At 36.6% G+C, this 25,732-nt stretch overlaps 1 protein-coding gene across 3 annotated transcripts in view; it reads left to right on the top strand.

Annotated features, from left to right (window-relative positions):
- The window catches only part of LOC131069053 (uncharacterized), a 225,338-nt gene that overhangs the window by 173,467 nt on the left and 26,139 nt on the right, over positions 1-25,732 (top strand). For all 3 annotated transcript variants that reach the window (XM_058004370.2, XM_058004369.2, XM_058004371.2), the window contains 5 exons: positions 18,587-18,688; positions 18,834-18,930; positions 19,095-19,250; positions 19,356-19,624; positions 19,788-19,931. In XM_058004370.2, coding sequence (XP_057860353.1) covers positions 18,587-18,688; positions 18,834-18,930; positions 19,095-19,250; positions 19,356-19,624; positions 19,788-19,931 — 768 coding nt within the window. The remainder of the gene's footprint in view (positions 1-18,586; positions 18,689-18,833; positions 18,931-19,094; positions 19,251-19,355; positions 19,625-19,787; positions 19,932-25,732) is intronic.

Here is a 25,732-nt window from a genome sequence, read left to right as displayed (position 1 = left end):
AAGAGTCTTGGTATGATTGAAATGTAAGTATTATATCAATCTGTACTAATATATAAGAAGTTTAATGTGTAAACTTCTTTTGTCATATGTGTGACTATGACTTTATGGGCCCCACCCGCTGTGTACATTTCTGAAAGGTGACGATCTTTTAGATAATGAGCACTTGTATTTGACACTATAAGGTGACGATCTTATAATGTTTAGTAGATTGAGATCAGGTGACTTGATATCATTATTCATGGATTTGTCATGATTTGTTATGGTAGACATTATGTGACTTAATGTCAGTGCACATACCATAACTAGGATATATGAGGAGAATGTAATGTTCTTGAGTATATTATATCCTTTAGTATCACGAGACAGGTGATACTTCATAGCACGAGATTAGGTGATATACCTTATCCCGAGATTAGGTGATAACTCTTATCACGAGTTATGTGATAGCTATTAGTATGGTAATGTACTCTCAGAGTTCATTATAATATTCTTACTCTTTATCTTCCCTAGCTAAGAGGGAGTGTTAAAATTATAGCATTGACAGATAAAGAATCAACAATGAAATATATCAGTTTACCACCTCACTATTAATTATCATGATCGAATAAAGAATGCTTTCGATCTGCATGAATTAATATCATATTGATTTCATTATTGATCGAGTAATGATCGATCAACATTGCTTACATTGTATATACGTCGAATACCTTTCTTATTGGCATATTAAACATATGTTAGTGACTACATAACTAATAGTAAGTGACCATTCATAAAATGGTATTCATAATATTGTTTAAGTGCCATCGATGAGGAGGCACATCTTGAGTGGACATGTCTCCACTCCACTCAAGACATGCCCCCCCGATACAAGTATATATGCAGACCCGATAAGGCAATATTGAGCAATTAAAATCAAACATTCTCAGCCTTGTTTGGACCTACAAAACACAGTCTTCATTAGAATCATAAATCACATATATTCAGAAATATTAATTACAATCTATCAACTATCAAATCTGAGAGGAGTGCGATCTGCATTTACACAAAGGACCAAAACCTTGAATGTCGTTTTATGTTTTCACCTGGACGAGGACTGATCTTGTGAATCTTTATGTCTACAATGAAGTCCTCATCTACCTCCAACCTTTAAGTGGTGGAACACTTGCTGTTGATGCTGTTGTTGCTTGTACTTAGCATTGGTCTTTTGCATGCTAGATTGTGTTTGCAGCTAAATGTGGTCAATGAATTTGTCCGTTTCTTCAATTTCCTTTTGAGTGAAATGAGTTTTAGTCAATGTTCACATAGGATAAACTATATCAATGGATGCCAATGGTTTGAAATTCAAACAGATGGAAAATTTGTTGTGTTAGCAGAGTTGTGAAGGGCTCTTTTCTAACTATGCTGAAGCAAAAGCAGACTTTCATCCTATGTGCTAGTCTTCTTGGAATTGTAAATGTTGAGGAGATGTGCAATCATCGTATTTTTGGAAGATCTCGTTAGGATAGGAGAAGAAGCATACTTTCCTTACTTTTTGTTGATCAGCTTGGCTATGGCATACGCAATGCAAGATTTGGTGAATTTTATGACATTAACCTTGAAATATGGCAAAACAATATATTTCTTTACAATGGAATTCTTTTAACTGCAAAATAACTAACAATGTTTTTGATCTGCCATATCAACATCTTGTTGGAACCCTTTTACTGTTATGCCAAAAGATTGACCAGTTAACGTTTGATAGAAATGCCAGAGATAAATAGATCCACAGGAGGCAGTTAGTCCATATCCCGAACCCAAAGGGGGACACTAGCGATTAGTCCAACCATACCCCCCTCATCACCGCCCGAGGGGATTCGAACATGTGCCCTGACTTTAATACCATTTGCTGGAACACCTTTGTTGTTTCACCAAAAGATCGATTTGTTAACGTCCGATTCAAATGCCAAAGATAAACGGATACATGGGAGGTGGTTAGTCCATGTCCCAAACCTGAAGGGGGATGCTAGTGATTAGTCCAACACATCTAATGTTCTTATCTATATGGTCCACAAATGTTCCCTGAATGATACAAGATTTCATCTAACAAGTAGTAATTTGGTGCTATTTTTATATAATTGGTTCATTTCTTGCCAAATTTTGGCTTCATGTTCACATACATCAAGCATGAAAAGAAAGGCTTGGACCAGAGGTCAGCTCAAACAATCTGCTACCAAATTGGCACTTGTTTTGAATGATTGCAACGAGATTAGATTTTGCTTAGTTTTTTGGACATTCAACTTGGAATTGAAGGCCTGTAAAGTATCAATATATTCCTAAAGAGATTGATCATGACCTTGATGAATTTGGGAGAATTTAATATGCTAATTATCCTGATTTTTATTATCTATATGGTCCACAAATTTTCCCTGAATGATACAAGATTTCATCTAACAAGTAGTAATTTGGTGTTATTTTTATATAATTGGTTCATTTCTTGCCAAATTTTGGCTTCATGTTCACATACATCAAGCATGAAAAGAAAGACTTGGACTAGAGGTCAGCTCAAACAATCTGCTACCAAATTGGCACTTGTTTTGAATGATTGCAACGAGATTAGATTTTGCTTAGTTTTTTGGACATTCAACTTGGAATTGAAGACCTGTAAAGTATCAATATACTCCTAAAGAGATTGATCACGACCTTGATGAATTTGGGAGAATTTAATATGCTAATTATCCTGATTTTTATTAAGGTATGAGGTAAATCTGTGGAATAATAAAATAAGTTGACAGTATTGCAAAAAGATATTATTATAGTAGATTGCATTAAATATCAGCATCTAGCTTGTGTTCAGATATAGGAATATCCGTATTTACTTGCACCTTTTACATCACTCCAAATGCATTTTCTGTTGATGGAAAAAAACAATGACTTCAACGGGTGTGAATATGCTGCAATAGTTGAACAAAGTTACCAATTATCTTGGCTAATGTACATGATATTTCCACAGTTCATGCAATTGAATGAGAATGTTTGAAGTAATAGCCTTGTAAATGTTTTTTGCATAGTTTTTGGGAATACACTCCATCATCCATCTTCAGGATGAGGAAAAAAATGTAATGGAATGCAGATTTTTCTCTCTAAATAAAAGGGGAAGTCAAGGGTAGGAAAGAAGGGAGTAGCAATCAAAAAAGTTAAGGGAAAGGGAAAAAAAAGACAAATGACAATTGCTAAACAAAACCTGTGCATACTAATAATATGTTGTTTGTGTGTTGTTTACTGCTATATCTGATAATTTAAGTACATGAAATAATAATACAAATGATAATGCATACCAGACACAACAGTAAAATATATCTTTATTCGCACATGCAATTATTACAGAGAAGAAGACTAGAGATGGTCAGCCAAGGATTACACTAGATTCAACTATACCATACTCCATTCCTTGGTGGTACACAACATATTTAAAGGACCCAACGATTGCCAAGAGGAACACAACTATCAACCAACCCACATATTAACTACCCGATAGTGACAACCCACTTAATACAAACAATTAATACTTTGGCAGATAACAATAGGCATTTAAATTTCGACTACATCATCCCCCCCAAAAGAAAAAGTAAACATCAATTAATATTCAGGAAGACTAATGATAGACAATGACATGGATTGGACAATCCCAACTTATAGTGTATCTGCCAAATTAAATGGGGGAACGCCCTCAACAGGGGTTTGGGGGCAGCGCCCCTAGTGGGGTCAAAGGGCATTGAGACCTTTAGAACCACGCGAAACTCCATGGTGCACATCATTTTTCTGATTGTTTAAGATGCTAGAAGCAATAATGATGAAGCCAAAGAAGAGCTTTAACCAACGTATGCAACATGTTGTGAAGAAACCACTTTGTTGTATGGAACGATGGCATCGAGAGGATCGTACAACCTTAAGTTGTACAAAAGGATGGCATAGAGACGATCGTACGATGTACAACATGATGAGAACTCCATAGGCTGGTTGACATTGATGACGTATGGCCGATTGGCGTGCCCGTATAGGATATAGACACTGTTGTACGATGCTAAAGAAATGCTTTGTCCGTACGGGATTTTCTCATACGGTTTCGACAATATGCTTTGTCCGTACAAGATGAAATATCCTCCTTAATATGCTCTGTACGTGATGGAATCGATGTATGGCAATAACTCTTTGGAACTTCGAAATTTGCATTGGCAATACGAAACAATGCACCAGGTGTCGTATGAGATGTATGGACTTGTGATGCCGTACAAATTGAAGGATAAAATGTTGTATGGTGTGTACACTTGAATGGCATACTCTATAAGTAGAATGTCGTACACATGGGTTGACTGCTGACCGTTCGGGATAAAGTCCCTACAAGGTTCATACAGGAGGATGGGATGGGCGTACGGAAGATGGGGATGTCATACATGATGCATGTCGTACACGATAGATGCCAAGGTGCCAAGATGCTAGACTGTTGTATGAGTTGAGGAATGGGATGCCTAGCGTGGAAATGACTGCCTTGCCATATGTGGAAATAATACCAATGAAGCCGTACAAAATTCAATGAACGTGAACGTATGCTTGCATGCCACCATTGTATAGTGTGGAATGAAACAAATTGCCATTGTACAAAATAGTAGGGAGTTCGTATGGGTGCAAGATGAAACTACTGTACACAATGTATGGGTGCAAGATGAAACTGTTGTACGAATGCAACCTGAAACTGCCATACGAGGAAGTTGGGAGTATGATTGATCTTCTTATAAGTTTCCCTATAAATTTCTTGTGTTGATTTTCCTTGACAAGTATCTCTACACTCCACATTACATATTTTTTTCTTTGTACCATTAGATGTATCCTTCATAACTTTATATGCTTTCATTAGTTGCTCTTCACCAAGAGTTGTAGCTTCAAGAAAATTACATGTTGGTGGAAATACCTCGTAGTCCTCCATTTGCCAGTGGAATAGTCCATTTAGGGAACTCATCCCATCCTCAGAGCAATCTTCAAATTTGAGCACCCCTTCATTGTTGGGTTCCATGCCTTTCTTCCCTGCGTCCATACCTTTCTTCCTTGCGTCCATACCTAACTCTCCACCCTCAGACTCTAAGTCGAAGGATGCCATTTCTTCACTCACTACCTAGTTCCTCAAATCGATCACGTGCTTCCTCCCATCACTCTCAGTCGAGAGTGTGTATCACTTCCAATTATGATTTGCAATGACGTGACTACAAAGTCCAAGAAAAATAGTTGTGTCCCAATCATTACTTTTTGTACCATCAATGTTCCCACCAGGGCTTGATGCCATGTTAGTCGGTACCTACTAAGTGGAAGGTTGGCAGCCACAGTGTCGATTTCCCTAGACATTTCCAAGTGTCCTCTAACGACACATTAACTCTCGAGTCCTCGTCGATGATGGTGTTTGTCAAGTTTTGGCCCATTATTTCCATCTCAACAACAGTTGGCTTCCTCCCAATGCTCACTGTCAGCAACATTGGATTACTAGCTTCATTCCCTTCGCATGGTGGTTTTCCTGTCAATTCCTCCTCTTGTGGCTTAAATTGTTTCTGGATGACTGTGTTGGCAATTGCCATTCTTAGTTGCAACATAGTTTGAAGAAGGTATGCCACCTTGATGGGTATGGTTGTCTGTAGAACCTACCAAACTATGTTCTGTTTTGCCTCGTAGGGTGTGTTTTTAGAACATCACAGAATGCAAGCAAAACAAAATAGTACACATATGCATGAAATGTAGAGAACTCATAAATGTATATTCATTAATGCCAACATTACAATGTATCTTCAGAATAACATCAGTATAACATAACACAGCATAATCCTCCCCTGAGATTGGGGTACACGGATATATATACATGGGGTGTTGATCGGCTGCTGGTGCCAACCGTTAGCAACCATCGACCAACCGCCGACCCCTAAACATTTAATAACAAATACTAATTTTCCTGACAACATCATCCTCCCCAAAAAAGAGTCATCGCTAGACGACATACAACAAAATGGGGAAACAACTATACAAAAGAAATCAAGGAGCTGGGGGCCGAGAGAGTGTCCTGATGAGGAAGGTGCAGGTGGGGTCGATGCAGCCAGCTGCTCCCTCAACAGGTGGACCCGCTGAGTCCGTCGCTGGAGGTCCTTCTCGGCTAACAGCTGTCGTTCTTGTGCGGTCTTGACCATGAATACCGCCTCCATCACCTCCTTATGCTTCTTGTCCACGTCCTCCAAAACTGAAACAAGGCGAGTCTCCACTACTGCTCGCTCAACCCTCTCTTGGTCTAACTCATCCTTGGCCTAGGCCAACTGCTCCTCTAAGGTGATCACACGAGTCCTCTCCTGGACTAGCTCCTCGTCAACTGCCTGTAGTCGGGTGGCCAACTCCTCTCGAGCAGTGATAGCTGCCGCCCACTCAGCCTCAACCCCTACTGTTGAATGCTGGGCTCGACGAAGCTCATAATAGCTATCCCGAAATGCCTGCTCACCCCTCTGCAGTAGAGCATACATCCTGCTCTCTCCAACCGGCTCTCGACACCCCCACTCCGCCAACATGGCAGGTGTCTCCGTATTAGGCCATCCCTAGGAAACAAAAAATCTCTCAAATTCCTCAACACATGCCCCCATAGAAAATGCGATCAACTGGTCGACTGCCTCATCCGTCTGTCCCAAAGCCAATTCCTGAACCGAGGCCACCATCCGTCATGTACCTGCCTCCACATCTGCCAGGTACTGCTCTACAACACTCAACTCACCTTGAATTGCAGATGCCACCTGTACTCTAGCAACATCTCGCAAAGTGTCCCCATTCGCTACGTTTTCGACACTGTACGATAGGACGTCCTCTGGAGTTGTATTGTATTTGATTTCACACGTTGATTTCCATAACCACCTAGTGATACATTATGTGATTTCAGTGGGCTAGACTCTCTCTGTGTGAAGAAAACTTGCAAACTTCTAGTCTTGTAATTATATGGACGCTTCTTTATCGAATGGCCCATCACCTAGCAATTCTCACAAAACTTCTTTTTAAAACAATTACCTTTCGTTTGCCCCTCAATTTTGCACTCAGTACACCATAATTCATTACATTTTTTATTGGTTCCTTTCTCGACCTTCAATTCTTTCATCATTCTCAACATATCCTGTTGAAGGGCTTGTACAGTTTTGGATTCTTCATCACTGCTACCTTCGATGCTCTCATCATCGTCAATCTTTCTCTTCCCTCAGGAGGATGTTTTATTTTCACTCTCAATGTCCATCACCCGATTGTAAGCATTGGCATACAAGGACGGAGGCACTACTTTCATCTTCTTGTGTAGTGAGGGGATCAATCCCTCGGTGAATCACCTCTTCTTCAACCTATCGGCCGGTTGGTACTCAATCTTGTTCAGTAGTTTCTTGAGCCTACGATTGTATTCCCGCATGTTCTCGTTCTTCCCTTGTCTAATGTTGTGAATATTTGCAACAATCTCATTGCCATCTCTTAGTAGTTAAAATTCTTCTTGTAATGCCTTCTTTAGTTCAATCCATCTTGCCTTGTGCTTAGCCTCTAGGTTTGTATACCAGTCGATGGCAATTCCCTGTAGGTTGACGAGAAATGGCTTCAGCCAGTAATCCTGGTCATCCTGGCCATTTGCCTCCCATATTGTTATAGAAGTTTTGCAATGGCATACAAAATCCTCCAATCCGTTCCTTGTAAATTTAGGGAGTTTCTACTTCTCCTAGGTGTTCATCATTGTATTCACTTGGAAGGTATTGTGTGTATTTGAACATATTGGACCGTCTTGCTCTCGCCTGCATTCCTGTGCCTCTTTTGCACTCTTGGCCACGCTTGAGCTCTCTACACGTCCACCTTCTACGTCTCCTACACCTTGGTCACCTTCTTCGTTTCTATACTCTGTCCTCCTCGGAGTCTTCATCTTAGGCCCCCTTATTCTCGATTCCTCGGTGAGGGACAAGTTCTTGATACAGTGCAAATTAGCTTCTCGCCTGTTTAGTCCCTTGTGTGCCAGATCTAGGTGGATTGTTTCGACCGCTACATTTCGGTGCTTTCCCTGCATTGTTGACCATGTGCACGTCCTCTACACATCCACCTCTAGCATCCCCAGCACTCTGGGTACTTCCAGGCTTTGACTCGTCCCTATGCTCCCTTCGACTGAGGGTCGACGGATCACCTAATCGTTTGGTCTTGACCACCCTATGGCCTTTTCTCACCTTTTTTGTGGTCTAAGGGCATGAATCACTCAAGGCTGACCCAATTTCTTTTAAGGCAACAATGCCAAAATGTTTACTGCTACATCTAATAAATTAAGTACATGAAATGATAATACAAATGATAATGCATACTAGACATAGCTATAAAATATATCTTTATTTGCACATGCATTTATTACAGAGAAGAGGAGAGATGGTCAGCCAAGGATTACACCAGATCTAACTATACCATACTCCCTTCCTTGGCGGTAGACAACATATTTAAAGGAACCAATAGTCGTCGAGAGGAACACAAATGTCAACCAATTCACACATTAAGTACTTGAGAGTGATAACCCACTTAATACAAATAATTAATACTTTGGTAGATAACAAATATTACCAAACATGAACAATAGGCATTTTATATCGACTACATGTGTGTGTGTGTGTGTGTGTGTGTGTGTGTGTGAGAGAGAGAGAGAGAGAGAGAGAGAGAGAGAGAGAGAGAGAGAGAGAGAGAGAGAGATGATTAAAACAAAACAAAATATGAAAATTACTAAAAATAGCATAATATAAAGAGATATATAAAAGAGAAGCAATCATGTTCATATTAGTATAAAAGTTAACAATAAGAAAATGCTTAATAAAATCAAGGTTCTAAAAAAGAGAGTGATTGAAAAAAATAATATATATGTGCTAGGAGGGGAGGTGGAGGAGACAAAAGGAAACTTAAATTTGTAAGAAAGGAAGAAAGGCCCAACAAGAAAAAACAGGGAGGCAGGGAAACAAGGAAAGGAAGAGAGTAAGAAGAGAGGAGAGCTTTCAAGGAGTCAAGAGATTGAATTTGAAGGAATTTAGCAAGGAATGCCAAGAGAAACTTAGCTTCATTTATTATCCTAATCAAGATAGTAGGGTATTTGCCAATTTCTACCGCCCCTTTTAACTTTGTCATTAAAAAGTTCTCATTTTTAACAAGGAATTGAGTAACCTCTTGGTAGAAGTGGTGTTTGGTGTTGGATGAGTGTTTAGCAAGGGTTAATTTCCTAATGCACTCATGTTTAATGTTAGAACTCTTCTCTTTGATCCTAGGTTTAATGGATTGACTGATCTCACCATTGTAAGGAGTCCAACAAGGTCATTCAATGTTATAGATCTTTGATAATTTGATTACTTCATTGGCATACTAAAAACCAATATTATTATTAATTCATGCTACTATTAATAAGAGACATGATATTTTCATATTCCTAATAGTGTTTAAAAATGCTTTTGGATAGAATTGCTTAGCAATTATTTTGACATCAACATTTTGGAACACTTTGTGATCCGACATCTAGAAGAGGCTGAATCTGAAATTGGATTGTAGACAATGCTCCTTAAAAAGATAGTGGGGGAGGAAAAGGAAGTGGAAAACTAGAAAAAGGATGTCAACACTCGCATAAAATAAGTTCAACTTAATTCAAACCCTTTGAAAAGAAAATGAAGATATAAAATTTGTGTAATGTTAATATTGTACTATTGACTATTTGTCATAAATCTGGTGCAATAATTATAATACAATATTGAAATTATAATATCTTTAGTATCATTAATGTTGATGTTACTGCAATGTATATTAAATAGCATTAATATTAATATTATTTAGTATGTATATAACAAGTAAATAGTAAATAATAAAATTAATATTGTATTATAATTTGTAAGAAGATTAAATTTACATTATAATTATTCTATTAGTTACAAATTAGAATAATAATATAATATGATAGTTATAATTATAATATTATAGTTTTATAATTATAATATGATTAAACACCATATGCATTTTGTATAATGCAAATGTAATTAGAATATAAATATGTAAATGGAGGGTAGAATAACTAGAAACTAATGATGAGAGGAGATATCAAAACATTAATATTGGAATAATATTATATTATTAAGTATGCTATTTAAAAATTGTTAGAATTTAATGTTATTAGGGTTCATACCTTTATAACATTTATATATTGTTCTAATATAAGGTTATAAAACCCTAAATACTTTATTAAACATATCCCATTTAAACTAATTATAGTCTAATAACCTAAGTTACCGGTTCAAGCTTGGGTCCAGGTTTGAGGGTTCGGTTCATGGGTTCAATTAAAAGTTTATTTGGGGGTTGGGTTCGTTTTGGATTCATCTATACAAAAACAAATAAAAATTATATATGTGAAATATAAATATATATTAATATAAAATAAATAAATGTAATATTTATTAATATTAATAATTAATTTATTAATTACTATATGTAAATATAAAAATGAAATATATAGATAAATTATATATAAATTTGATATCTGTTAGTATACTACATCTCATGAAATTATCTTAATATTGCAAATCAATTGAATTAATACATATATTCATAAATACTTTGATATCAAAATCCATTGAATTGATATCAAATTTGGTATCATATTAAAATGATATCAATACCAAATTTATATTTTCACTTTTTGATACTCACTCGTGGAAGTAGAAAAGCTCAATCATTCGAGAACGCTAGATAGACTGAGCATAATGAAGAGGAGTTGCAAGGGCATGGGAGCCAGTGACTTTGCCATGTACATTGGGGTCAGCAAACAAAATGGAAACCATATATTAATTATGGTGCAACATAGCAAAATCCAAAGGAAACGAGACAAAACTCTGATAGAATGAAACACAAACCCACAAAATTTGTTGTGGGTTCTCCCAGGTTTGTCTAGGACAAATCCACAGGTGAAATCTTGAGCTCTAGCCACACTCACAAAGTACCAGATCTTGACCCTGAACCTGAGTCGGACTAGACTAGGACACAGTCCTCTAGGGGGCCGGCTGCTGACATAGCTAATGACTATTAGATTAGTGATTATTTGAAAATTGTAGTTTTGAATAAGTGTGACTAATACCTCTTCAGGTATTTTGGTCATCCCTTCTTATATTTAAGGAGGTTCTATCTCATTTAGAGGGATGGAATTTGCAAATGATTAGTGAATTCTGTCACCATTCATAAGATGTATTATTGGCCATGTTGAAGTAAGAAGAAGTGTTTCCTAGGTTTTGTCTATGTTTCAGTAGAGCATTTTATAAATGTTATATAATGGAATAATGCTCTGTAGGTTAAATCGATGCTTGAATAATTTTCATCTTATTTATTTTTCATTTCATTTATAATGATTAGTATCTTGAGATATCCTAGTTTCTAAGAAAAAACATGTATAGATAATATAAGACTAAGTTGCTGAATCGTGGGATTTTTCGGGCGATTCCGGGTACGAAACGTACCGGAATCAGATTTTGAAAGGAATCTCCTATGGGTAATTCTGGGACTCGCGTTTTTAGATGCCAAAATATTTCTGAAATGTTTAGTAATTCTATTTTGATCTTTTTGATATTGAAAACTGAATTTAAATGAGTATGTTATGTTTCAAAATTTGAATTTTGTAATGGTTTTGTTTAGCGTATGTATTGGTATATGACATTTTAAACTTAATTCTATTTTTTAGCTATATATATATATGCATGTAAGTATGTTAGTATGTATGTATGTATATACATACAATAAACATACCGAAAAACTACCCAAGCCCCCAAATGAATTCTGCCGTACCAACATTTTGTACCCACATACCCATTCCCGTACCTGATTCGGCAACTTATTATAATGATAACAATAATAATTGTAAAGAATAAAATTAATACTTTGACATTGAGAATCACAGTATTAAGATATTAGAATGAAATTAGCAAAATTGATATCAATAGATTTATTCAAAATATTGGTTTTTGATTTTTTTGGGGTAAAGGATAATTGCGAGTTTTTGAAAGGGCTCAAATCCTTGTGTACAGACTAGCAAGGATGTTACATTGAAGCCCATTAAACTACACAAAAACTACAAGCAAGGACAAACGAAGGAGTCCACTGACACTCAAGCTGAGATCCAACAGCTAAGTCACTAATCTAACAGAGAAAAGACAGAAAAAGGAAAGCAGAACAGTACATTGCCGAGACTAATAACTGTGAAAGTGGAACATAAAACTTTAAATTTTGGTTTTTCTTAGAAGATATTATAAAATATAATAAGACTATCCAGAATATTGTTATAATAGGATATTATAATGATTAAATTATAAAAAAAGTAAGAGAAGCATCCCAATTCAAATCTGTTTACAAGACTAGAATAAATAGGCATTATTAAAGTATACTTATCAATAAATATGCAATCAAAGCTATTGTAACAACATAAAGAACTATTGTAATTTTATTATATTTTAACATGTATTAAGATATACTATTATCTGGAACATTGAATTAATATTAGAGAAACAAAGATAAAAATTGATTAATAAGTAATTAGTTAATATTAATATAAATTTGTATATGTTTGGTACAAGATGTGAACAAAACTAGCAAACTTTATATTACTAAACTCTTAAAAAATGTTATAATAAGACACTAATTTGATAAATTATAAATTGAAAAGAGAAAGCATCCAGATTTAAATATACCTAGAAAGCATTCAAAATTATTAAAAAAAAAATAAAAAAAATTGTTATAATCTTATATCTTTTTTCTTTTCTTTTGGTACCTTGAGAATTTTTAACCTGGCCCAAGTCATGAGGCCACATACTACTAGGGATCTCATCCTTGGTATTAACGCATTGCATTAATGCAAATAGCCCAAACCCATGGGCCCAGTAGCCCAACAGGGGAACAGATCTCATGAACACATTGGCACTGGATCAACGAGGGCACAATACCCACGATCACAACATCCCAATGGAGGTTTGAACATTGGTGGCCACAACAACAATGCCAGGATTTAACCATCACATTATGCCATGAACGACATAATCTTATTATATCTTGATATGTATCAAGTGAGACTATTATACTACACATGTTATTGTTAATTTTGTGGATCAGAATTAAAATTTATCTTCTTCTATGTATTATCTATCACTGAATTGTTGTATAAATCTGATTATCTTCTTTTATGTTGCAAGAGAGGAGGAGCATTTTTGTTTCAATGTACATTCTCACACATTTCATTTGGTATATGTAGTGGGCTGGGTACAGTCAAGCGATGCCTTGACCGGCCATGTCTTTTGGACATGGCCGAACAAGACATCACTTGATCGTGCCCCCTCACGATAATAAATGTTTGAATGAGAGACTTCATTTATCTCTCATTCAATCATTTATCTTACCAAGGCTATCATGCATTAACACTCCCTCTTAGCTAGGTAAGATAAATGTAAAAGGTATTGGGAGCAATATTCATAAATCGTATGATGCTTATCTTGGGACCATAGTTTCAAGATGTGAATTGCCTTTGTTGGTGATTCTATTCACAAACTCTTGAGTGGATTGCCTCTGTCGGCGATTCTATCCATAAGCTCTTGTGTGGATTGCCTCAATCGGCGATTCTATCCATGAGCTCTCACGTGGATTGCCTTAGTCGGCGATTCTATCCATGAGCTCTCACGTGGATTGCCTCTGTCGGCGATTCTATCCATGAGTTCTTACGTGGATTGCCTCAGTCAGCGATTCTATCCACAAGCTCTTACATGGATTGCCTCAGTCGGCGATTCTATCCATGAGCTCTTGTGTGGATTGCCTCTATCGGCGATTCTATCCACAAGCTTTTACGTGGATTGCCTCAGTCGGCGATTCTATCCACAATCTTGAGTTATTGTAAGATCGTCACTTTCCAATAACCTCAAAAATACAAGTGGAAATCATTTGGAAGTCGTCACTTCCTTATGATTTACACAGGGCCCATAAAATAATTATTAGTATTAATAATAATAATCAATATTTACAATTTTTACCTCAGAAGTGCTCAATCTTGATTAGTAAGCTCCCTCTCAATCACAAGGTATCTTGAGTTTCTTCTAGAGAACATAATTTTCTGAACATACATCTGAATTTCTGACTTCAGCAAGGGACGCTTGTAGTTTAAGTTTGAGAGGACAAGTTCTTGCAATGTGGCCATATTCGAGACTTTCAAGGAGATATCAATCTGATCTTAATTGTATCTTCCTTCAAGCGGTTAGGCTTTATAGAAGGAAACCTGGCTCTGATACCATATTAATTTTGTGGATCAGAATTAAAATTTATCTTCTTCTATGTATTATCTATCACTGAATTGTTGTATAAATCTGATTGTCTTCTTTTATGTTGCAAGAGAGGAGGAGCATTTTTGTTTCAATGTACATTCTCACACATTTCATTTGGTATATGTAGTGGGCTGGGTATGGTCAAGCGATGCCTTGACCTACCATGTCTTTTGGACATGGCCGATCAAGACATCACTTGATCGTGCCCCCTCACGATAATAAATGTTTGAATGAGAGACTTCATTTATCTCTCATTCAATCATTTATCTTACCGAGGCTATCATGCATTAACAGTTATTATAATCAAATTTAATCATCTTCCTAAATATAATACAATATTGATTTTATTATTTACTAATTTGAAATTATACTATATACATACTAAAGAATATTGATATTAGTACTAATTAACATGCGTTCAACATTAGTGATGCATTAATTATCATGTAATTTTAATACAATAGTATAATTATTGTACCGATTTTATAATTATTTATATTATGCCAATTTTATATCTTTATTTTTTTCTCAAATGGTTTGAATTAAGTTGCACCTATTTTTGTGCTAGTGTTGACTACCTTTCTCTCATTTTCTGCTCTCCTTTCCTGCCCTCTCTTACCCATGCTTTGAGGGAGTATTGTCTTCAATCTAACTCAGTGTTCCTGATTGCAATTCAAGCAAATGTAAGATGGACAAAGCTTTTTGTTGTTTGTGTCATTGCAGCAAAGAATTTTCTCAAGATAACTTGGCAAATCAAAAGATATTATTTTCAGGTTACTGTCAGTTTTTAAGATTAGGGTTAGGGTAAGGGAAATTAAAACAAAATCACTGCAGAAGTTGAAAAAACCCACAAATCCTAAATTCTTATATCAGAATTTTTTTTTAAAAAATTGCCAAAAAATTGTGGAAAATCACTTTTTTACTGATACTAATCTCATTTGACACATTTTTTCAAATGATCACAATTTTTTAAAGGAAAAGCTTGGCCAGCAAGAAAAGATAAATCTTGAGTTTTTAAAGATTCTTGCTTCTGCAATTTGTATGTTGACTTATCAAATTTACGACCCATGCATGATAACAATTTTTTTCTTGAAACGAATTTGACTTTTTTATTGCTTATTTCCTATATTATTTAGTGTAAAAAACAGCAATGTGTTGTGCGTGTAGTTTTACAATTTGTACAATACACCACAGACCCATCTCCAGAACAACAGAGTTTTACAAATCATATAGCAACTATCAAAAACAATGTGATGTTGAGACTAAATGGTATTGTGTGATTATGTGCTAACAAGGAACAAGAAAATTAATTATAAATTTTAGCTTCAAGCACTTCAACTATTAGGCCTAAATGTGTATCCCATTTAGGTTTAGTAAACTTTGTCTTTATTTTGTGGATTTGTTCACTATGCAAATGCAAATTTGTCGTTTTCTGCTTTCCAAATGAAGTGGTTTTGTATTCTACACCACACACAGCAATAGCGTCAATTATGGCTTGCTAGCATGGGGACTTGGCAACATTGAAAACCAAGCCTGCGCAGAAACAAGTTTTGCCTATGGCTTTATCATGGTTTGCTAATATGGGGATCCAACAACTTTGAGAGCCAAGTCTGAGAAAACCAAATATTGCCTATGGCTGTCAGCTTTTCTATAAACAGCTCTTTATCATTTGGATAGAAGAGTTGGTTTGTAATTTATCAGGACCTGAATAACTTGGTGAACCTAAAGGAATAATTCTAGCTGTAAGAGTACCAGTAAGGGTACTCACAAAAATTTAAATAGTGCTTCCAAGAATAGAAAGTGAATTCCAAAACTCAGGTCTCTATTAAATTTTTTCTGAAGCTGAGAAAGATTCAAGGTTGTCTTTACTTAATAATTGAATTCCCACATATTTGAATGGACTTTCATAGCTTTGCTAGAAATTTGTGGAAGAAGACATCTTAGATGTTTCTATGTTAACTATTATATTGCAAACATTATATAGTCAACATAGCCTCCACCAAGCTTCTTGCATTGTTCCCAAAATGGTTCTTTTGAATCATCATTTGGGTTCTTTACCCCATCCTTTTAATTCTTATAAAGGTTTCATGAGTGATTTGACTTTCTCCATGGAAAGTGAAAAATAATCCTGAAGTGCATTTTTTAGGTCCCGTTGAGCAAATAGCTGAACTTCTGAAGAAAATGATAGAAGTTAAACAACCAGGAATGACACCCCATTTATATACAAATCTGCATAAGTTTGTTTTTGGGAAGTCTATTAAACTGCTGCAAATCTTTATTCAAGAGAAATTTCTAAAAATAGTTGCATTCTTTGATTCCAAACTGTAACCCAGGTAACTATATTTTAAATTTCTTTTTGTGCTAGTGTGTTTTCTATATCCAAGCCAAAGTGTAGCATAAGCCAAAATCTTGCTGAGTAACCTGGACTTGCAAGTACTTCAAAAACTAGCCAAGTCCTCATCAACTATGTTACTGGGTAAGGCAGCTTCTTGGCCAGAGCCGGCTCCGGTTTGCACCGGATCTGGGTACCGGTTCGGTACACATGTGGCACGTGTGGGTGCACCCGATTCTGAAGTTCACGAGTTGGAAGAAAATCCATTAAGTGTGGAGATGCTTGACTTGAAATCAGGGGAATGGGAGATGTGCGATCCTTTTCCAGTGGAATTCAAAGATATCACTTTGTCCACGTGGATTTCTTCGGCTGTTGTTAATGGCAAAATTTACGTATTGGAAAAATTGAAGGGAGATTGCTGTTGTTATGAGTTGCAGAGTAAGCGGTGGGGAAGGGTGATGAGTGTGAGACTGTTGGCGTCGTCTTCTTCTTCTCAATGTGTTAAATACTTCTGTTTAGCGTGCAAGGTTGGATTGGTTATAGCGGGATTGATCATAGAGAATGGAGAAATAAGTTATCAGATGTGTATTGTTGAGGAGAATAAGATAGAATGTAAGAAGGGCACAAAATTACGAATGCAAAACCAAAACTTTAAAAGTATGGTTGGAAGTATTATCTTTAAAATTTAATAATATTGTTTTATTTTTAATAATTTTAACGTAATAATTGTAAAATATTAATATAATATTATTTTATTTTAATAAATAATACATTTGACTATAATATTTTTATAATATAATTTAATTTCAAATCTATTGGGGGGACTTAGTGTAGATATATATATTCATATATCTATGATATTTACATTTTTTTTGTATGAACGAACCCAAAACGAGCTCAAACCCCCTAAAAATATAGCTAAACCAGCGAACCAGATCCCAGAACCCTAACCAGTAACCTTGCTTATTAATCTGACACAGAAGGAAAAAACAGCACTACTCTACGTTTTTGACACTGGTCAAATTATGATTTTATGACTCACAAGTCATGTGACTATATCATGTTGTTTTCACTCGGTAAATTTGCTAAACAATAAAAAAATCAAACGTGTAATCAGTTTTCCTTGTGACACTGTTATTGGTCAAAATGAAATTGATCTAATTCTGCACTGACAATAAAAACCATGACCTCTAGGTAGCAACTTTAATAAAGATGGAGCAAATTAATCATCTGTTAAACTAGATCTCTCTTAGGATCAACGATATTTAATGAAATACTTATGTTTTTGGCAGCTGTGCAGCTAGATTTATTCCATATGTGAAATAATAGAATTCTCAATTCTTCTTTATTTTCCTTGTAGTTTTCTCGTATTGCAGTATTTCTCTGCAGAGCAAGGTCCTTTACTTTGTGACTTATTTTATGCCATGTTCTCTCTATATGTTTTTCCCATTGAATTTGAATTTGCAATTTATTCTCTTAAATGTTATCCTGAAGGGCATGTTAGTCATGTATGATCATGATTCTTTATACAGCTTTAAATGGTCAATAGCACTTCGAGTACTTGCAGCTATTACAATGCCTATTTAGTCTCCCTTTAACAAGTTTACAAGAACGGCTTGATTGATTTCATGGACTTATAATGCAAATAGCTTATTCCAGAAATTGTGGATAATCTCAAGAGGCCTAGTTGACAGGTTATTATTTTGTTTTGTTATGATATTGCTGAGAGGATATGAGTTTTAAATCTCTCCAAATTGTAAAGCTTACTGCAATAATTACAATATGTTTGTTGTCATTACATGATTGATTGAGAAGGTTATTTCTATCTGTTTATTTCTTTTCAAGCACAAAACATATATGGTAGCCTTATTTAAGAGAGAACTGATGGCAGGTCATGTTACCACTCATTGAAGTTAGCTTGGAGCATGCTACACTTTCTAAGAATATGCTGAAGCTGAAAGCATGCCTGTTTGCTATTTGTACTTCACTTGTGGTAATGCTACAAAGCTCAAATATGCTATGTATTTTATTTCTAATAAAACGTTGCATTGCACTTTCATTGTTTTACCTGTTTATCCTAGGCTACCCACATGGGAAAGCAATATTTTCAATTGTGGTTCATGTCATTTTCTATGCAGATAAGAGGAAAGGAAACAGCTCTCCATGCAGTAATGGTTAAAATTCGACATTTGATTACAACTGTTTTACTGTGGCCATGCTTGGACTCAGATGAAGGTGTGTCTTGTACAACCAATCAACATTTTCTTAAGCAAGTGCTGTAAGCATGTATATTACAATATAGATACATTTATATTGCATCTGACATCTTCTAGGGGACCAGGATTTCTTTGCTTGTAGTCTAACCATATGTTATGGGTTTATGTGTTGACATTTTAAAGTATCAAAAGCACAGCATGGATGCATTGACTGTCTTGCCTTAATGATATGCTCTGAATTTGGAATCTCTGATTCCAATGTTGCTAGTAGCCAGTCAAATAAACCTGATATGCTGCCGATGAAATCCAGACTGATTGAAGAAGTCAGAGACCAAGCTGGTATGCTTTACAAATCCATTGTTGATGCATTTACTGCATCTAAGCCATATATGACTCTTTTAGCCATGTTTCTGACAGTTAATATTTATCAATTTTTATGTATAGATCATGTTACATTTCAGAGTAATGCTGCTGGGGATACTGTCATTTCTGCTGTTCTATGTAGTCTGACACTTCAGCAGAAAACTGTTCCGTTCATTATATCAAAGGAACCCCATTCTAGCATATCAGAAGATGGGCAAAAGACATCCATGCCACTGGCATTTCGTCTATGCATGGCAAATGTTCTCATCAGTGCTTGTCAGAAGATATCCCACAGTGGAAAACTATCATTATCGAGAACAATAATACCTGCTCTTATAGATTTTGTACAGGTAGGTAATTTCGTACAGATCTCTACTTTTATAGTCTGCTATGGGGTTTGAACATGTAGAGATGACAAGCTAGAAACTTAAATTTGAAGGATAGCTGTGACTATTACTAAAAGGAACAGTTGTGACTGTTACTAAAGAGAACACTTGGGAGTGATTAATGCAGGTAAGTGACAATGCACAGATGAGAGCAGCATGCTTGCAGGTTCTTTTTACCACTGTTTACCACCTCAAGTCATCTGTTCTTTCATATGCAAATGACTTGCTCAGCTTATCCATTGAAGCAGTTAGAAACAGGGGTTTACCACAGGTAGTGTACTTGAAATCTGGATGTGCACATTGATTATACTTTTGTTTATTCGTCTCTACTTGACCCCTGGATTTTTCTCCTTAAACAATCTAGATTAAACCTGCCAAAAACAGTTCTAGGTGCATGATATATTTATGTAGTGTAAGCTTTTCATTCTAGTTATTTGCATTGAAGGTTATGAAACATTCCACATAGGAAATAAAAATTGAGTCAAGAACGATTTAGATAACATTCCAACCATAGTTGAAAATCTTGGACTTGGCAATACAACAGAGCCCCAAAAATTTTTAATTTTTTGTGACCATGAAAAAACATAAATTTGTAAAATATTCTTCATAAACTTGCATGGTACTGAAATTAGCTGTGTTCTATGGCATTTTTGGGATGGGGACTGTGGGACGGTAGAGGATATGTTTTGGGGACAGCAGTCTGGAGGCTATTTTTTGGGGACAGCAGTGTGTGTATGTGTGGAGAGAGAGAGAGAGAGAGAGAGAGAGAGAGAGAGAGAGAGAGAGAGAGAGAGAGAGAGAGAGAGTCTAGTCTAGTCTGGCAGTTTAAGTAATATTGAGTAACATAAGATCAAAACTAAAATAGTGACACCAGTATGGCAGTGACAGTAGTTTAACAGTGACATATATAATATGATTCATATTCATAGCTAATGAATAAGTTATATAAAAGTGAACATTTTTTTTAAATGTCATGAGGGAATTTTAAAATAGTTAATAATTACAGAAGTTCTTCAGATTCATGAAGGAATTTAAAAAAATAAACATTATAAAAAGTTGCCTCGTCTTTGGAGATGTCTCGCTGTCCTCAGGATCGTCAAGGGCATGTCTCAGGTGCCCCTGGCCACCTTTGGAATGACCAAATGTCCCCATGGCATTTCTTGTTCCAACAACATGTTTCCAAAATGTTTCAGAATTTCAAAGATGGTTGTGACAGCTAGGGGGCATCCTTTGCTGTCCTATCATATCTAAAATGCCAGCGGGGATGGGGATGGGTGTTTTAGGGCTTTGGACACATCTCCATGGAATTTAGAGAACATATTACTGATTTCCTTTATATATGGATCAAAATTAGATTCCAATGCACATCAAACTTAAAGTTTCAATATAAATAAAAATCACAAATTATATTTTTATGTTCATAATCAATAAATATCTTATACGACTAAAGCTCAAACAAGATTGCTGCTATGTGGATGTCATCAAATTGCATGGTAATGCTACAAATTCTTGGTGAGGAATAATATAATTCTCAACAAAAGCCTTATGCATATGATCATGCTGTGAACGCGATGAACCCCATATTGTCACCTTGCGTTTTACTTCTCAAATGCCACCACTTCCACATCTCATTTTATTGCCTTCCTCTTCAAAGCAACTATATAATTATCAATTTAGGACAACCATCTAGGTTAGATGCCTTATGTGTCTATTGCCCCTCTCCAAAGTGCTCAAGCATGAAGTTGTCAAATCTATTTTAAAATGTTAACTTATGAAGGAAGGAACTTTGCTCTATAGTGGTTCGCTCCCATCATCTCCATCATGAAGTTCGCTCCTATCATCTCCATTATGAAGTTCGCTCCTCTCCTCTCCAAGGTGAAGTTTGCTCCTCTCCTCTCCAAGGTGAAGTTCGCTCCTCTCCTCTCAAACATGAAGATCGCTCCTCTCATCTCCAACATGAAGTTCGCTCACCCCTCCTTCAACATGAAGTTCGCTCACCTCTCCTTCAACATGAAGTTCGCTCACCTCTTCTTCAACATGAAGTTCGCTCATCTCTCCTCCAACATGAAGTTCGCTCACCTCTCCTCCAACATTAAGTTCATTTGACAAGCTAGTCTCTCTGTCAGGATTTATATATGGAATATAACATTTAAGTATAAGTTCTTATACTTCAATTTATATTCCATATATATTGTCAGGATGTTTGAGAGTGGTTTTGGACCTCTAGGAGTTATAATGCAAAATCTAGTTTTTGGAGGATCCTTCGAATTTCCAGACAATCAAATTTCAAGACACTTCAGGATCAGGATGACATTCCAGACTTCTAAGGCGAGTTTGCTCTGACCTTGATGTAAGGGACGGGACCTAGGAGGACACTATGCATTCAACCAAGGTTTGATTTTGCAACTTGAAGCGTGACCAGATAGTACACAAAAACCCTAGGAATGATCTAAATAACCCCTAATCACTCAAGTGACCTGACCTCCTTCACTCCACCTTGAGGAGATTCACCTAGCTTGATGACCTTTGAGAAACTCAATCCCTTCAATGCATAGGCTAAGACACTAAAACGACCAACAACAAAACTAAAAGAGCTAACCCTAGAAAGCAAAAAGTGGGGGTCCCCATTTGCAATGGGGCGATGTGTGAATACCTCACAACACGTAGCACCACTGTCCACGAGGCAAGTCACACACTGTCCCTTAATCACTCCTTTCAATCAAAAGGGATGAATCCTAGTGACTCCTGAGAGCATAGCAATGGTGACCTTGGGTATACCTAAAGTCTCATTCTCTCCAAGCTCCACCTATGGAGTCTACTGCTCATCCTCACCATGGCTGCCCTCAGAAACTATATCCGTAATATACTCATCATCCACATTTGAGTAGACCTCAATGAGATGTGCTTTACCTTTTCCAAGGCATTTGTGACCAGGCTCCCAAGGCTCCTTACCTGAGAAGCAAAGCTTCTTCCTCCTCAACTTATTACGTGTCTCCTGATCCATCCTATGAGGAGGTGGTGCACTCTTGTTCTGTGTAGAAGACCTTTGAAAAGGTTTAGAGCCTCTGGAAAACTTCTTATCCGACTGATAAGAAGTGGGTGGTGGTGTAGTCTCAAGGTCTAGGGTAGTCTGAATAGCCTCATGTAGGGTCCTAGGCTTAAGAGCCTTGACCAATCCTCGTAACTTGTCGTGTAAAACCTCAATAAATAGCATCACCACGTGCCTATTCGGCATCTCAAGAAACATAACAGCAATTCGTTGAAACTCATTAATGTAAGTTTCAATGTGTCCAGTCTGTCGCAACAGTAGAAGATCTCTGTAGTACATTTCAACATGCTTACGGTCGAATATAGCAATCAACCACTCAGTAAACTCAGTGTAAGAATGTATGAGTCCTTGGTTTTGAGTGACCAGACCATGGTGCCACCAATCATAAGCCACACTCTCCAAGTGTAACATTGCAAATTGTATGGCCTCGTCCTCAAGCATTGGCTTAAGTGAAAGGTAGATATCAAGTTTGTGTACCTAGGCTCGTGCACTGATCTTACCACTACCATCAAAGGAAGATAAAGTGAGCTTACTGGTAGCTTGATTGAGATCATTGTTCTGTTGCTGTCTAGGCCACCTGTCATTACGGTTCCTCATACTCTCCCTGCATTGGATATAGTACTGATGTAAAGGGAAGGCATCTCTAACATGCTATAGGAGGCATGCCCACTCCTCACTAGCTTCCATAACAATATCCTGAAACTCAAAGCCCTCCTATGGGTCTACCAGTGGTGGCTCATCTCTAGGAGTGAAAAGAGGTTGCATAGGCTTATCAGTTGTCCGTGCATGAATCTCGTCATGCCTAGGAGAACAAAAAGCATTGTCGACCAATGAAGGGGCCCTACTACTCCCATGGTTGCTTGCAACTAAAATAGACCTATCATGTTTGTCACGCCTATCCCTATGGCGATTCATGTCCATTCTATCCAGAGTATCTTGAAGTCTTTCTAATGCCTGCACAATCCTCGGTTGAGAATTAGCCAAAGTTCTCAGCAACTCATCAAGATCAAGTTGGTTCTATCTCTCCTATCGAGGACTCCTATTACCCTCAGGTATATCACCCATATCAAAATCCAAGTGTCCCTGTTCTCTTCTGCGTGTATAGTATTTGTAAGGTCCAGTCCTTCACAGATGCATAGATTTGATTAGAGGACCCTCAGGTTGGCAGGATCATTGCTGTAATACCATTCAAAGATCCCCAACCAGTCTACATTGAATTTTTTTCTAATTTTCAATGCTACCGACTAAAGGTTTTAAGATAGTTTTATTGAGGTTCTTGCTTGCGTTTTGGTATTAATGATTGCATAGGATTTTAATGTGAATGAATGCCAATGAAATAACACTTTGGACCTCAAAATGAAGAAATATAATTGACTAATAATTAAATTCAGAATTCTGATTTTGGAACAGAAACATAACAAATCTCAGAATTAAGGAAAACTAATTCACCGCATCAACTATTTGCGTTCCCAGAGTCTAGCGCTCAGCCAAGAAGGGGGTTTTACTGATGAATTTGAAAGAACGCAATCTATAAACTCCCAACTGCTGAAAGTGGCTCCAAATAGTTTTATTTGCTGCTACAATAATTACCAAAAATAGTTTTTGAAGGAAACTGGAGGACTACTAAGTCGCCTAGCCTCCAGGTAAGATTATTCAATTTTCTGACAAAACAACAATCTAGACCAAAATCAGCTCCCAAAGCTTGCTGGGATCACCAATTTTCTACGAGATGATGCTAACAATGAAGTTCATACAAGATCCAACACCTATCTGAGCTGGTACGGCTATCACTAGCAACCTAGAGCTTGCTCAAAGGTACGACTGGCTTAAGGAGTTAAATGGCTGCCCTCAGGTGAGTTCAAACTCTTTCAAATTCTGCAATCAATTCTGAAATTCGCTGGAATGAGTATCTTATTAAGCACCAATAGGGATTCTGATTGAATCCCTCTCTCCTGTGAATTCGGGTTTCGTCCAATTCATCTGCCTTCAAGGAGCTTTCATTCCAAGAAGTCTAATATGGTGCTAAATTCCATCTCCAAAGCTCAATTCTCAACTTGCTAATGTAAAAATGAAATCAAAGATGCCAAAAAGAAGGCTCCTCTTGTTGCTTTATTGCCTTCTAACCCTAATCATACCATTTAGGGTTCCCATGCTTTATTTTAATGAAAGTTATTAAATAAAACATTCCCCTAGCAAGTTCTCCCAACCTTGAGGGTCTTATTCATCATTGAGAATGTCCACCTTTTAAAACAATATTCTGCTGCCTAGGGGTGTGTGCCATGGGGGTACTTTTTAAATATTTTAATTCAACTTTATACTTCACCTTATAATGTCACTTTAATTAATTTTTTCTATTTTTAGCAAAAAGTGACTTATAATAAAAATAACATTGTCCTCATAAAATATGCCATCCTAGTGCCCAATGCCAAGTATAAGAGCCCACATGCCAACACAGTCATCTCCTATTCACTGAATTGGCCTACAAAGATGGGTAATAGGTGAATCTTTGTATCTGAGTGACCAACTAGGAAAGAGGGGACATTACACCTTAAATCCTCAAAAAATGGGCCAAGGGCCCCTTTGGTCCAAAATCACCCTTAAAACAATTTGCATTTAAGGTACTAGCAAGGCTTGGGATAGCTAGAGGCACTAGAAAGTGGAATTGCCACATGTAAAGTTGAATGGTTTGGCAGCATTACTAGAACTAATGCTGACTTCCTTCTTGTTTGAGGCAAAGTTTAGAAGTATGCAAAAATGTGCATAAGAACTTGAAGTACAGGGCTGAAATATTAAAATAATGGGGTTGCAATGAAGATGAAGTACTTGTATCATGTGCTTTGCCATATAGGAATAGGGTTGATCAGATTTTTGCAGTTGCTTCTTCTACTTTGCAAACTCAAAGGCCACCAATTCCATCAAGTTAAGGGGCAACAAAGGCTAGCGGAAAACGTAAGATGACTAGTCCATCTTCACATCATTGGCAGATTTATTTAATGTGCAAGCAAAGAATGAGGCAAATGATG

This window comes from Cryptomeria japonica, chromosome 4 (genome assembly GCF_030272615.1).
Source record: "Cryptomeria japonica chromosome 4, Sugi_1.0, whole genome shotgun sequence".
Classification (NCBI taxonomy): Eukaryota; Viridiplantae; Streptophyta; class Pinopsida; order Cupressales; family Cupressaceae; genus Cryptomeria; species Cryptomeria japonica.
Note: the sequence above shows the minus strand (reverse complement) of the source record. Positions and strands in the feature narration are given on the sequence as shown.